This window comes from Anopheles aquasalis, chromosome 2 (assembly GCF_943734665.1).
Source record: "Anopheles aquasalis chromosome 2, idAnoAquaMG_Q_19, whole genome shotgun sequence".
In the NCBI taxonomy this organism is placed as follows: domain Eukaryota; kingdom Metazoa; phylum Arthropoda; class Insecta; order Diptera; family Culicidae; genus Anopheles; species Anopheles aquasalis.
In genome coordinates this window covers 77355647-77370646 of record NC_064877.1, presented here as the reverse complement: position 1 = coordinate 77370646, position 15000 = coordinate 77355647, and the positions used below count along the sequence as shown (strand labels likewise).

General features: G+C 48.8%; 1 protein-coding gene across 5 annotated transcripts in view; it reads right to left on the bottom strand.

Annotated features, from left to right (window-relative positions):
• LOC126581410 (CUGBP Elav-like family member 2) overlaps window positions 1–15000 on the bottom strand; it is a 218982-nt gene that overhangs the window by 87185 nt on the left and 116797 nt on the right. For all 5 annotated transcript variants that reach the window (XM_050245030.1, XM_050245033.1, XM_050245032.1 and 2 more), the window contains one exon: window positions 340–422. In XM_050245030.1, coding sequence (XP_050100987.1) covers window positions 340–422 — 83 coding nt within the window. The remainder of the gene's footprint in view (window positions 1–339; window positions 423–15000) is intronic.

Here is a 15000-nt window from a genome sequence, read left to right as displayed (position 1 = left end):
CCACAAGCACCACGAGGCACTTGGTTTGTGGAAGAAGCTGCCGAAAACATGCACAACCGGACCACCTTCTTTTCTTTCGTTGAATACGAATCCCGGGACTATGGAGAGGTATGTCAATACGCCAAAAAACGGTAACGATGAAGGCACCACCACAGACATACACGCATACACACAATACACGTAGAACATGTGTCCACGAAATCACGAGAAAAAAAAGGCAACGAGTAACGAAGTGAAAAAGGAGTACCCACGGTCTATGTTTTGTGGTGTTTTGCGTTGGCTTCGGAATGTGTGGTGGTGGTGGGACCGGTGGGACATTAGCAACCAGGGAATACTTACCCCGACGAGGGTCTTGATGTTGTGCAGTGCGTCCTGCGCTTTGAGGGCCGCTTTTCGCGTGTAAAACGTCACAAAACAGCACCCTGTGGAAGGAAGAAAGACGAAAACAGAAAAGCACGATAAAGCAACGGGACACAGTGGCACAACGACAAAGAAAAACGAATGACGAAGGGAGCGCAGGAAAAACGCACGAAATTTGGTTTCCGAGATTCCGTTCCGTACAGCTCACCGCCAAATTACAAACTGTTGCTAGCCTAATTTTCTCCAATACTGCAATGTCTCAATCTCCTTGTCTTTCTTTGCAACAATTAAACGGAGAGCCTCGTGTGAAGGGGGAGCTTTCGTCACATTAAGCGCTGCAAACGCCACGCTCTCACGCTGAGAGCAATAAAAAAAAACACATTGATAAGGCTTATGTACAGAGAAAAGAACACACCTGTGTGGGGGGGCACCAAGAAAACGGCACAGCATATTAAAAATCAAACACAGAACGGTGAAAACGTAAAATGCAAAATTTTATACAAAGAGCGCGCGATTGGCAATTCAGCAACGAATCAACTCCACAAGCCAGCGCGCTCGCCTCGGCGTAGCCTCAAAAGAACACGGCACACATTAACACAAAACAGAAGAAAACAGAAAATAAAAATAACAGAAAAATACAATCGTTCTGTAGGGACGAACATACGAACACACAGAAAAATAATCGCACACACTCCTTTTCTTCGGCTCTGCTCGGTTATTTCGTTCAGCAAGCAGCAACAATCTTTAGAGCAACCGCGTCCAGTGCGGTCACCACCATATCTAGCAGAGTATGAGGGCTTAAGAACAAAAAGGTTACAATCAATTTTCATTCGGAAAGGAAAAAATGCAATGTTCTAAGGAGATAAATACCCAGCGCCTCCCCAAAAAGAAAAGGATAGGATAAGCGGAGCTGTCTCAACTGTCATCCGGCATCCGCCTTTTGTTGGATGAAATGGTTCCATTTCGGCATCATGTCGGTCCACTTAAACGATTTCACAGTGAAGGTATTGCTGGGTTAAGCCGATGTGCTGCTGAGCGCTAAGATGTTCGCTTCTTTATTCATGTCCTTCGCCCCCTCGATCCCTTCCCTGCTGTTCGTTAGATCCTGGGACTCTATTTTCCGTCAGAGACAGAGAATGAAACGCCCAAAGGATGCCACTGGGTCCCAAAAAGGAGATCACGATGGCGCTTGGATGGATTTGCGTCTTAGCGCGCGGCAGCCGCCGCTGGACCGGATATTGAAAAACATTTAATCGAAAAGGACAACCGATGCGGAAGCAGCAGTGACACTAACGCAGCGAGCGACCGGTGCCTGACTTGTTACGACACTGTGTGTGGGTGCGTGTTCCCCCCTTCCATCTCCACAGGACGCAACCTCCCGCTGTGATTTGTTTTCCGATGTCCCATTCGGCGGTCCCATTGATCGGGCCACGGAGCAAACATAAAAGAACACAAAGTCGGTGACTGCGCGGAGGAAGATGAACCGGCAGCCAGCGGGCAAAAGCTTAATCAGATCTGCAACTGAGTGGGCCATGGCAAAATGGAGTCGCACTTCTCGGAATTCAGCAGCGGCAGGATATGAACCCCACGTGCCCGGATAGGATTTTGCTTTTTAATCAATCCAGAACCATTTTGGGATCGATTTCTCCTCGAGGACGAGGTGTCAATCATCTCTGTCTCTCTAAATTGGATCGAATATTTCATTTTACACAAGGCGGTTCGAATGTGAAGAGTGAAATACGAGGCATTAATAGAAATATCGAGTGGCCAACAAGAAGCATGTGTGTTCATCATAAATGGTCGTTCAACAAGATCAATTCCAACTCGAACGACCGGTAATGTCGTGATGTTCCACAAACCAAGGAAACCAAGACATGGATGCTCCTTCTGTCGGGGACGATAGATTTTCCACCCAATTTGTGTGAGCGATTTGTCTGTTGTTTCTTCGTTTGCCGATAATGTCAGAGCGCCCCTCACGCTCCTTGCGAATACTTGAGCTTCCGGTTAAACCCAAAAGTCTCGCCTTAAGTCCCTCGTCAAAATGGATGCTCCATTCGTCCATGGATGGACTCCATCGGTCCTCCCCAAGCCGGGTCCGGTCAAGCAAGACTGGTCAACTGGACTGAATGCCTGTGCGTCCCTCCTGCCGAAATTTCGGTCGTCTCCGTTATCTTATCACTGACAACACATCTCGCATTATTTATACTCCGAGATCCAGAACACGCTAGTCCCGCAAGCAAGGAGCACGCACGAGGAATCCGATGGCCACTGGCCACTTCAATCGTTCAATTTTCTCCCCTTCAGCGCTCATTATCTGCACAAGTCCGGAAAGACACATACACATTTCCTGGATTTGTGTCGCTGCCGCCGGCTTTCAATACGAAAATGGTAGAAGCGCTTTTGTCGCTCCTGAAATCCGAGAGCCAACCGAGAGTTTGAACGATCTGAAGGGCTTCGTAGAGAGCTGGTTAAGCTGGTTACAGCACAGATACACAGGAGGCACACACTTCATCATCATGCCGGACACTGGGATTGGTGCCGATTCATCTGTGGTTTTGGTGTTGGTGGTCTTTGGAGTGTGGTGTGTCCTCTTACATGCAAGCGAGCTGTGTGAGCGAGTGTTTTGTGCCACTCGAAAAAGCCATCAGAGAAATACCATCGAGTGGTTTTCGAATACCAAAATCTTCTTTCGAAGCCTCCAGTGTCTCAGCGCTAGTGCTGCGGCAGAACGGGATTTGGGATCGATCGGCTTCGACGAGTGTGTTGCATAAGAATTGCTTCATGATTCCAGCCCAACCCATCCGGGGTCCGGAGTGGTCTCTGTTCTGGCAATGAATTCCTGATTGTTTCTTGGTCGCCATTGTTTGTCCCTCGTTGGTGTCATTTCGATATCATCACATTTTCATTATGTTGCTTCGAAGGGGCGATTGCTATTGCTTTCGTTCGGGGAAATGAAACAAACACCCATCACACTCAGACACATATCGTTTTCGGATTGTGGCCAAAGGCTCCCACAGAGAGAGAGAGAGAGAGAGAGTGCATCATTCTGGACACACCAAGGAGAAACCTTATCGCCCAAAGAGAAACCTAATTAAGTAACTAATCTTCGATGGAGAGGAAGGCTTTTCCATGCAAGGGGCCTCATGGAGTGTCAACGCCAGACGACAGCATAACGATGGACACGACATTTCAGAGGGGGGTTTTCGTGGGCGCCCGAGACCATAACTCTTGCAAATGGTTGTCCGACACTGGGTGAAGGCTTCATCCATGCCCGGATACTGGTGCTATCCGGTGGTGGTGGTGGTCAAGCAGGGACAGCAACACCCCGACAGACAGACAGCACCGGGCATTTACTCCGGGAGGAGTTTGAGTCCGGTTCTGGGCCTGGAAGATGTTTGATTTCGCCGCCTCAGACACACAATCTTATCCTTTTTCTGAGCTGTAGCTGCCACGCTACGCTTCACTCTCTAATACCATTTCCCCGGCTTGGCACCCTTCTGATTCTCCAAGACCTCCTACCAGGGTGTGCTGTGAGGTGGCGGCCAGGACCCGAGAGGTTCCCCGGAGTGGCGCCGAGGGAACCAACGATGAGCCACACATTCATTGTGTTTGTTGTGTTTGTGTCGGGCTTTCAGGGGGAGGGACTATCGCCTTCGAATCGATTCCTGGAAGACACCGACAGCAACAGTGGTCGGAATAGGTTGTCAAGGCAATGAAGGAAAGGGGAACGGTGTCGGTGTCGGGCGTGGGCTACAGACAGACGCTTGGCTTGGTGCGCTCGTGTGCTCGGTTTTGGTTTGCGGAGGCTTTTGTGGTTAAAAGGAAATGAATTCCGTTTCCTTGCCGGCCGGCCCAGGGCCGGAAAGTTTTGCAGGAACATCCAGGAGGGTGTCTCTGTCTTTGGCAAAGAAAACTCAATCCCTGGGATTTGCCGCCGTCCCGGTGTGTCGGTTGTGTCGGTTTGGTGTTCAATTTCTCGGAAGATGTTTGTTTAATTATAATTTCTAGCCAGCTCGCTCCGGTGCGAGACACTAGCGAGAGACTCCCACTCTTTCACTGGAGACAGGAGAAGAGGGGCAGCAGCAGAGTGGGAGGGACCAGAAGTGAAAAATTGGTTTTCACAAAATCAAGCCATCAACCGCAGCAGGATGAAGATGAAGTTGTGGGCTGGTGTCTGGCCACCAAAAACAAATCTTTCCGACTCTCTCTCTCTCTCTCTCTCTCTCTCTCTCTCTCTACCGGTTGTGTGTGTGTTGTCTTAATCGAATTCAATTTGTGGATCTTGGTGATTAACAGGAATAGACGGCGAGCAACAAGTAACGAAGCGAGTATCTTAATCAAAAGGTTCACAGCTAAATATATTGTGGCTTCTGCTGCCTCTAGAATTAATAATAAAGCTAAAGTTGACCAAGGTTCTGCAATCCGGATGATCGAACAGCAATTGTCTTTCCAGGCCCCTGCTTACTAAATGGCTACCAATGGAATGCTAGATATCAATTGAATATGAAAGCACGACCAAACTCTACGGTTCTCTGTCCTTGAACTAAGACTTTAATGACATATCCAGCCCGGTACGTTCGATCCAAAAAAGATACCGAAAGCGATCGATAACCCTTCTGGCTGCACGCCTCCTTTTTAGGTCCCGCAGCTCTGAAACGCAGCTGAATGATTTAGCAGTTTTACATTATAATTTGCCAGCCGACAGGACCGGCTGACAGGATCTGTCACCATTCGGAAAGGATTCCTCAATGTCGATGATGATTACCTTCTTTCCCCTTTCCGGCTGCGGCTCTTTAACACAGTTAAAGCAAGAAAGGGACCGTTTAAATGAAATTAATTTCCAATTATCAACCTTCCATCGTTCCGGAAAAGGTGCTCCGCGATTCGAAAGTTCATCTTCCCGGGGACCCATCTTTTCGGTAGCTCTCTACTAGAACCACCGTGAGAGGCCACACAATAGGCCACGAAGGAGCTAGCCGCTTTCTCTCCCTTTCTCTATAGGCCCAGCATACAATTAGGAGAACATAACGGATTTTACAACCGAACGTAGCTCGTGACAGGAGGCCGCCAGTGGACTGGGGCAATTGGTGCCGATGGCGTCGAGTGGCTGCGCCGCTACATTGTGGGAAAATTGCCGTCTTGTCGATGGGCTGCCACGGGACACGTGTTCGTGGCGCGCACTACCCGGCCTCGTGGCGAGAGTGATCGTGAGCCAAATTGCTTCATAGCCATAATCCATCCATCTCCACTTGCGCCATCGCCGACATGGCCGCCCCAAAAAGCGGTTGGTCCGTCGTCCGTGATGTAATCACTTCCGAAGCAAATTACAGGTCCCGGGACCTGGGCGCCTCGTGGCGTGGCGTCTCTTAATGCCACTGACTGTTAGGCTGTCCGTACTTCCATTCTGCCGGGGGTGGGTTAGCAAGGCGGTCTCTCTCTTCCGTGCTCCATTTTTAAATAACTCATGAATTCCAGGAAGCAACTGCTGAGCCTCCAACTAGCGAGGGCCAACGACAACGACGACTTGTGTCTTTGTACTAATGTGCCTCTTACCGATTCCGGTCCGGACAAGAACAACACTCCCGAGCGTGCCAAGGATTGTGGCGCAAAGAAACACGGCACACGGCACCCGGAACGAAGTCGATCGACAATCGACTCTCCTCGGGAAACGGGGAGACGCTCGCGCAGGTGGAAAAACACACGTCAATATGTTTGAATTATTGAGCAGCAGCAGCACTACGTTTGGTCCTTGGTCCTCGATGCACGACCGAACCGTCCATCGGACGAACTGCATTCGTGACTCCGGGACCAACGGGGGGGCTCGGTTCCGAGTTTGGTGAATAATATATCCTTCCGAAAGCGAAGTCAGCACCGCGTACGCGTACACCACAGACAGCCGAGTAAGAGTGCACCGTCGCCGATGGAGACGGAGTGAATGTATTATTTTGAGGTCACTAGTTACTCGAGGGGCGCACATTGGTGCCGGTGCACCAGCACCAGTTATGGAAAGCGGACCAACCGGAGCCACCGACTCGGAGAGAGTTCATAAATTTATGATTCATACGAGCAAGGTTCGATTTTCATGCCCGAACCGTCATTGGAAGGGATTTTTCGATGCTCACGCTCCGTCTCCGAAGACAGTAAATTCAAACCGCTGAACGATCGATCGATCGATCGATCGATGAAATGTAAACTGTTCCACTGGGGCCGTCAGTGGTTTAGGGTGTTAACAATGAATGTTGAGTGTCAGATTCCCACGACAGAAAGAGAGAGAGACCACCACAAATGATGATCAACGAATGTACATTACAAATGTGCCTTGGTTTGTGTTGGCAAAAATGCGAGCAAAAACACCCAAGAAACAGAACAATTTTTGGCGTGCTGGCGTGAAGACACGTGGTTTTCAGCAAAATGGTGGCCTCACTCGTGCTTCCCATCATCCATCATCGTCTCTCGCTACCCTTTTTCACAAATAATCCGTGAATAATGGGGCTTATTAGTGGTGCAATCGCAACATCGGATCGGCCGCGCCACACATCGCGTGGTACATGAACATTCCGTAATGGGGTTTCGGGTGCGCCTCTCAACGCAATCAATTAGAAAAAACGCGCGCTCTGATCGTTGTCGTCGTCGGTCTGGTGCTGTGGTTGTTGCGATTAATATTCATTCCTTGGCCTACCAAGCAAATGTGCTTAGCGTGTAAGAAAAGAGAGGGCGCTTCTATGCGGTGCAAGGCGCCTCCATCGAGACCAACAACGGAGCAGAGGTGCCTTGTCGTGGATCACGGTTACTTGACAAAATGGAAGCCGAAGCGTGACGGCTCCCTGATGTTGTAGTGCCACCAACCCAATTCCCATCCCACCGTAAATTGCTCCAAAGTGTCGATTATGAATAATTAAAGGATCGCTTTTTTGCCACCAACCAACCAACTAACCCAACCGGCCGCCGGCCGGTATTCGCACACAGTCGTAACCGTTTTGCGCACAAAACTGACTTCCAATGAAGGGGTGTACCATTTCCCTGGCACCAAACTACGATCCCTAGGAGAGTAAGTAAGAGGGGTGCCAGCGGTGGTGGCTGGTGGCTGGTAACCGAATACCACCAATATTAATTTGAACAAATTTTATTTGGCCGCCGTGCAAATAGTATAATTAATTTCCTTTACTCCTACACCAAACCCATCCGAAGGTGGGTTGAGTCACCCGAAGCGTGACGCACCGAGCACCGGTCAAAGGCTGTGGAGCAGTGAGTGTGGATTGAAGTGGAGGTTTAGCACCGGGATCAGGTTTATCGGGTTAACATCATCGGATCGGAGGGGAGGTTGGATTACATTATACACACCTGCACACATACACAGCCATAGAGGAAACCAAACAAAAGCCCAACCAAACACTGGCTAGCTTAAAGAGTATTGACACCAGGCCCAGGAGTGAGTGTGGACCACCACCATTCCCTGTCACGAGATCGGAGCTAATTTCATTGCCGCGAGCCCTCCTCCCTCTCTCTCTGTGTTGTGGCTCGAAACGGTGGTCGTGTTTGGTGGTGGTGGTGGTTTGTGGGCTTGACCGAGAGACCACCAGCGCGATGGTGGCGCACTGGTTGGCTGGCTAGCTGGCTGGCTGGTTTTCCCTGGAACCGGAAGTTAACTTTCTAGCCAATCTACACCAAAAGCATCGACGGAGAGTGGCCTAGAGGTGTGTGTGTGTGTGTTTGTGTGTGTTTCACAGGTCCGGTGTGAAATGAATTATATGCAAATTATGTTTAAATTCCAATTGACATTGTCAAATTTATGGTAATTGCTTTATTATGCCAGCTATCAGAGAGAGCCCCAGAGAGAGAGGTAGGGAGGGAGGGTACACACCTCTGGCAATGAATCATGTTCGTCCACCTTGGGCAACACGCGGTCACGCACACATACGACCGGGGAGTTGGAGAGGACCATTAGCAGATCCAGGGGGTGATGGCGATGGCGACAACGAGAAGATCTCGAGCCCAGGATAAGCTTAATGATGCGTGACAGTTTCGTTCTTTTGTGCCTGTTCAGCAGCTCAATCGGGCATGCGACATTCCACCACCACTACTACCTCCAGCCCGGGGTTCTGACGATGACGATAGGCCCCCCTTTTTCATCCCCTGGTCCAGCCGTCGGCCTTGCAGCGACACATAAATTAAGGAAATTTTACGACAAGGCCCTTTGGTTTCATGTTGAGCCTTTTCCCTTTTTTGGGGAAACCTTTTCCTCACAAATACACACCCGGGAGAGGGGGTATAGTTTTGAGGCTGCTACTCTGCTTCTGCTCCGGTGGTCACAGTCTTCGATTGCACCGAGAAGAGCAGCAGCAGCAGCAGCAGCAGCGTGCGCATGCTTACGAGAGTTAGATTTTATTGCCTTCAATAAAAAAAAGGCTACCAGTGGCCCCCGGTGGCCTGGTAGCGGTTCAAAGGACTGTCGTCCCATATCGTGCGAGATTCCAGCCTGTGCCATCGTTATGTTTAATGTTTATTGCATCGGTGCCGTTGCCAGTGCCGGTGGCCGTGCTCCTCAACCACCAGCACCACCGGGCTGGTTGGTGACAAGTTGCACGGAGCGATCCTAGATCGATGCCGTCGAGGACCGGCGCATGTAACTAAGTTAAACATTTTTATGTGCATCACAGTAACCGACGATGGCAGCTCGACATCGAATAATTGTCGCACGGCACAACAAGCAAGGCCAGCTAGCTTTGATTCGTGGATTTTTAAAAATAAAACCAACCTTGATCTAAATTGGAACAATTCAAGGAATCACAGAATTGGCATTACTCGCTGCTTCCAGAGAAGACTGTCACAGGAAATCATTTCCGTAAAATGAAACCTCAGATTAAATCCAAGCTACGGAACGAAATGAGTTCTCAGTACCGGGTTCAAAGCAATCCAGCTACAGCTTCACGTGTCAGGAAATCCCTCCGGTGAGCTTGTGTGCTTGTCTCGCTCGCTGCTTTAAACATTCCTCGAATGGTCGGTTCCATGGAGACACCGTCAGAGGCCACACATACAGGTGATAAAAGCCAAAGAGTTGCTGTTATGCTCACGCATAAAAAGGAAAGGCAGAGATGGGACAGGATTAGGGCGAGAGTGGCAAGAAGTTAGTCGTCTTCAGGTTTTACATGCCCGATAGAGCAACGAGCAGAGATACGACAGTGTACGAAGCAAATTGGCACATTTTGCTTATAACAGCTGCGCAAAATCTACCTTTCCTTCGTATCGTGGTGGTTGGTTCACCGGTACTGAGTACGACCTAATCCCCATCTCGACGTAAGCGAGCTAACCGCTACTACAGTCCTCGTGCTCGTCCCCATATGACAGGTGCTAACACACATCTGCCAGTTCCTAATTACAAGCTGGAGAGGGAGAGCGCGTACCCAGCCATCGGATCACCCGGACAGCGAACAGATTCTTGTGGCAAAATACAACTTCAACGCCACCAGAACAACAGTTGGAATGGGAATTTGAAAGGGAAAAACAACCATAGATGCGTGTTGTGTTCAATTCCCGGTAACAATGCTGATCACCGCCTAACAAGCGGTAATTGAAATTCGATCCCTCCAAAAATGGTAGCGTAGAGTTGGAGTTTTGCAAAATAATTGATAACTTCACCGCTTGTTGCCCCCGCAGGAAGGGGTTGAAAGGTATTTTTCAATTATGCATCACGCATTCGCTAGGCCTAGACTAAAAATCGAAAGCCCATTATAATTGCATCAAAAACCATTTCAGAACACGCTAGAACGTGGACGATTACGATCCTTTTACTTCATTAGTGCCACGATAACTACACCAATTTGATGCAGTAGTACCAGTTCGCGGACTGGTGCTGGTCAACTACCTGTTCTGCGTACATATGCCAGGAGTTTAATATTTGATTTCGCTTTCGGAAAATAAACAAAAAAAAAACTGCCGTTTTGCATAAATTAATCCACGTATCAACCGCGGTCGGGCGGGAAAAGCTAGTATGCGCAGCATTTGCATATGCAGCCCATAATTGCATTATTTTTTGTTGCCAAATCATTCGTTTGGGATGCGGAGAGAGGAAATACATGGTCGGGAACCAGTAGCAGTGTGAACACCAAATTTTATGCAAACAATTCGCGCGGGAAGCACGCCCACAAGTTCGGCTTTTCAGTTTTATCAGTTTCTCCACATTCGGCCGATGACGTCGAGTGTCTACCACAACTGGGCCATTGATAAGGATACTTCGGACATTCGTGGACGGAGTGGAGTTCTTTATCGTGCGTCAATATTAGTGCAACTACTAAAGCCGAATCCTTGGATAAATACAAACCAAGTTCTGTTCTACAGTTTTCCTGATTCAACTTTCCAACCATTCCATTCCCGATCACGAAGCTTCTCCGTAAATTGATTCATCATCGACGCTCGAAGCGTGCCCAAACTGGACGGCCGGCCGGCCGGATTCCGCCAACCGGTTATCTATGTGGAGCATGACATCACATCGGCTGGTTGCTCAGCCATCCATCCATTTCCAGTTAAGGGGGAGAAGGCCCCAACTCCACAAAACCAAACCGGGCTCCAAAGCGTGGGAAGCCTAGGAATGAAAAGTAATGTAGTTAAAGGACCCAGAACCACGAGGAAAAGAACGAACGAACCTCTAACGAGCCTTTGCACGGTATAGAGAGGCAAACCACCACCAATGGAAAATCGATACTTCGATAACCTAAATATATCAATTGCACCCCCTGTGAGTGGGGTTGAGTGTGACAGAGAGAGAGAGAGAGAGAGAGAGAGAGAGAGAGAGAGAGAGAGAGAGAGAGAGAGAGGGAGAGAGAAAGAGAGAGAAGAAAGAGCAACGGAGAGAGAGCAACTAACCAACCTCTGAACTGAACTGAATGGGCAAACCTCACGTTTTCTGCCAACACAGCAGGACCCACCACCAACAGACCAATGTCCATCATCGATTTAAATAGAGCTGAAGAGGGTTTTGATCCTTTGGCAAGGGTTCACTCACACACCGTTCGAACATTGGAAAGGCAGCGGACACGGAATGAAACACGATAGAAACACCACTAATCTTCTCCCTCGATGCCCTTTTCGATGGCCTCCCGGCCCTCCGTACCCCGTGCCCCTTTTCAGGGTGTGCAGCACTCTTTCGCCAGCCTGGATGGAGCCTCTTCACTCCTTCTGGTCGCTTGCTCGCTCGCATGCTCGTTATCTGTAATTACTTCTAGCAGCATGATTCGCTCCGGGACCAGAATGCATTCGGTTTCTATCGTATGGGATGGTATGGGTGGTGATGGTGGTCCACTTCGCCCCCCTGCTGGCACACTCTTGAATTTCACTCAGCAATCGAGCTCGAGGTCTAATTAAGATTGTCAACTTAATTACAATCACTAAAGTTTCAGCCACCAGCACTGCCATCGCCATCACGTGTCGGGGGGTCCTTTTCCTCACCCTTTCGGTCAATGGCGAATGGAAAGTGCTGTCGAGCAGAACAGTTCTAATGGGAAAATATATGATTGCAATCCAGTTGGCCCGCTCTCTCACTCTGAGGCTCTGGCCGATATGTTGGTGGGAAAATTGGTTGATTTTCGATTTCGCTCGCTCCCGAGTTTAATGTGACCTGTGACCCCGTATGTGTGTGCCTTTGTGAGTGGACAACCAACTAATGAACTAATTTAGAAGAGGGGTTTTCGATTTAGAAAGAAGGACTTTTGCGCGATCGTTCGCTCTCATTCGACACCCTAATGGGGAGTCATATTTCAAATTCCTTTCATAAAACGTTGATAACACCAGAGCAATAATCATCTAGGACATTTCACTCCGTAATCAGTTAAAATTTACAGAATGGACCACCAGTAGAACACCGACCACGGGGCGCCATTAACGGTGGCGTGTGAACAGATGGACTTTCTCACGATCTGACCCCTGGCCGGAATGTAGGACAAGACATAACGAGACGGCCGAGCGCGTACGAAAACTTCTTCCAAATCTGGCCCCGTCCAAAACTAGGTGTTTCAGATTTAACGGCAGCAAAGAATGGGCGAGAAGGAAATTTAATTTCCTTCCACGATTCCCGGTTCACCGCCAGAACTCTCGAGAAGCGAAAACGGGGTCGCGTCATTAAAAATTGAAATACTCCAGCGGCAACTTTCGCTCCAGCAGATGCTTTTCGATGCGGGAGTTTCGCTTTCTTTCTGTTCTTCTTTTGCACCACAGCCACAGCCAAACATGGAACAATCCCTTTCTTTTCGTTCAATATCTAAAACACAGGACAACGTTTTATAATTTCATTTCGCTTCGCTGTGCTGGATTCGGTGATGGAGAATTCTTTCCCTTTTATTTCCATTTCTTTCAATAGTCCCTTCTTAAGCCGCATGTCCACATGCCAGCGAGAGAAGGATTTCCGAGCCAAATAAAAAATCGCCCAAATGCATCTTACGGATTTAAAAAAAAAGTCCAATTTTCCATGACGAATGGAGCTGAAAAGCGTTGAATTATGTACCGGAATACCGGCCCTCAATACACACAAGGACGGTATAAGCGTCCACGTTGAAAATAATGCGCCGATATCGACAGCAACTCCATTCCATTCCGGAGTCCATTTATGCGTCCGACGAGCAGGGTACAGGTGAGCCTCTTCGAGCGTAAACTAGGACTAGAGCATGTTCACCGGCCGCTGCTCGCTTTAACTAGGCGTAACGGGGGCCCATTCCCGGCACACTAAACCCTTGTACGTGCGAAGGAAGCACTTTCACCCCCAAATAATCTCTTAAGCAGATTGTCAAATTTGCAATTTCTGTAACTCGCCCCCCCCCCCCTCCACCTCCGATCTCTCTTCGTGATGGCCATTTTCCAAAAAGCCGACAAGGGAAAAATCATGTTTCGCAAACGGTAGCGCAACAGCAGCCGCTTCTGAACATTTCGGAGCTCCCAAGAGTCTAGTAGCATGGCGGCAGCACAAGATTAAAGATAGTCCCACCGGTGCGCGCCGAGGACGCTTCGGAGTTCGTGCATAATTTTAAAGACTAAATCGAACGTTCATCGTGCCCGACTAATCTTGGCTCGTAACGATGCTAACGAGAGAAGCTAACTGGTGCTCCGTTTCTGTTTCCACTTCCACAAGCCACACACCTCGAGAGAGTGATGTCAAATTCATAAAATCAAACGAATAGTTGGCTGAAGGGCGCAGCAGTTCATTTTTCAGGAAAGAGTTCCAATTTCGAAGCTGCCATTCCACGATGAAGCGCCTCTGGGCTAAGCGGCAACACAATTTAGATCAAAATCAACCAACGTCCTTTTTGACAGCCCTTTCATCTTCTCGCTCCGACAGGGCCCCCGACCAACTGGACGCTTGATGATGGGCAGGACCGAAAAATCCTTTCGCTGACTAATTACAAATCCACCGAAACCCCAATCAAGTTTCGGTTTGCGTCTGGTGGAAAGGGGGTGAACGTCCGATGTTGCTACAAGCATCAAGTGGTGTGGTGAATCGAAGCTAAAATAGCCACCAGCAAAAATGTGAAATGAAAAGCCCCGTCAGAGAGCGAAAGGTTATAAAGTTATGAGCCCAGTTAATCTCTCTCAGGCTATACCTCTTCCCATGCCTTCGCTTCCTCACTAAAAAACCGTTCCATCATTAGATTGGTCTTTGGTTTTCCGCGGAGGAGTGAGGGCCCATTGACTGAGCGGCTATTTGTTCAAACAAAAATTGAATCAATCCAAGCTCCAATCTCTGCAGCGTTTGATCAAAGCGTTGGTTGCACGTGCTCTACGACCACGGCCATTCTTTAAGGCTCTTCTCGCGTCGATTCCAAAACCGATCATCGTCATCGTCGTCTGCGTCATCGTGGGAGTGCAAAGTGATTACTTCCCGAAATTGTCTCCCTTTCTGGGGTGGATTTTGCGTCGGAAACATTTAGCGATGAACATTGCGCGATGCATTAAGGCGGAGACGATGGCTTAAAGATGGATGAGAACGCGGAAAAGCCGTGTATTTACGTTGCTAATACCGCTCTCTCCCTTGGGCTTTTTGTGGCTTTACACACCAGTGCGTGAGCATTTTCTTTTCCATCTTTTAAAAGCGAGGGGACGGAGGTACTTCAGAGCACACTCAACCGATCCGTTTTTTCTCCACAAGTTGATTGAGGATTGGAGTAATTTTAATAAAAATTCTTTCACATTTTTTTAGCATTCCAAAAACCATCTGCACGGTATGTAATAAATGGTGGATCAAATCGTTAACAAAAACGGAAAAAGATGCTTTCATATCCGTCCTTAATCAAATTAGTGATAATGTTATGAAAAGAAATCCTACAACCGGGGACAGCTTTATCCATCATCAAGCCAGCCTCTTTACATTCCAACAACCGCAAGGAGCAAGTGCTCTTCACTGTCTACCCTGGGCGCACCTTAGCTCCTTCCGCCAAATCATCGGCTCTAAGCGACAATCTGGTTCACTCTCCTGCCGTGGGAAGTGAAGTGCGTTTTGATTCAATTTGAAGCTGAATTTAAATTAGAAAAGACCTTTCTCTGTCTACGTGTGGCGGCGGCGGCGGCGGCGGCAGTCGGGCACACAACACGCACGAACCACCACGCACCAGAAAAGGAAGATTACACCGGCATGCACGTCGGAGCTCCGCAATAATGCGA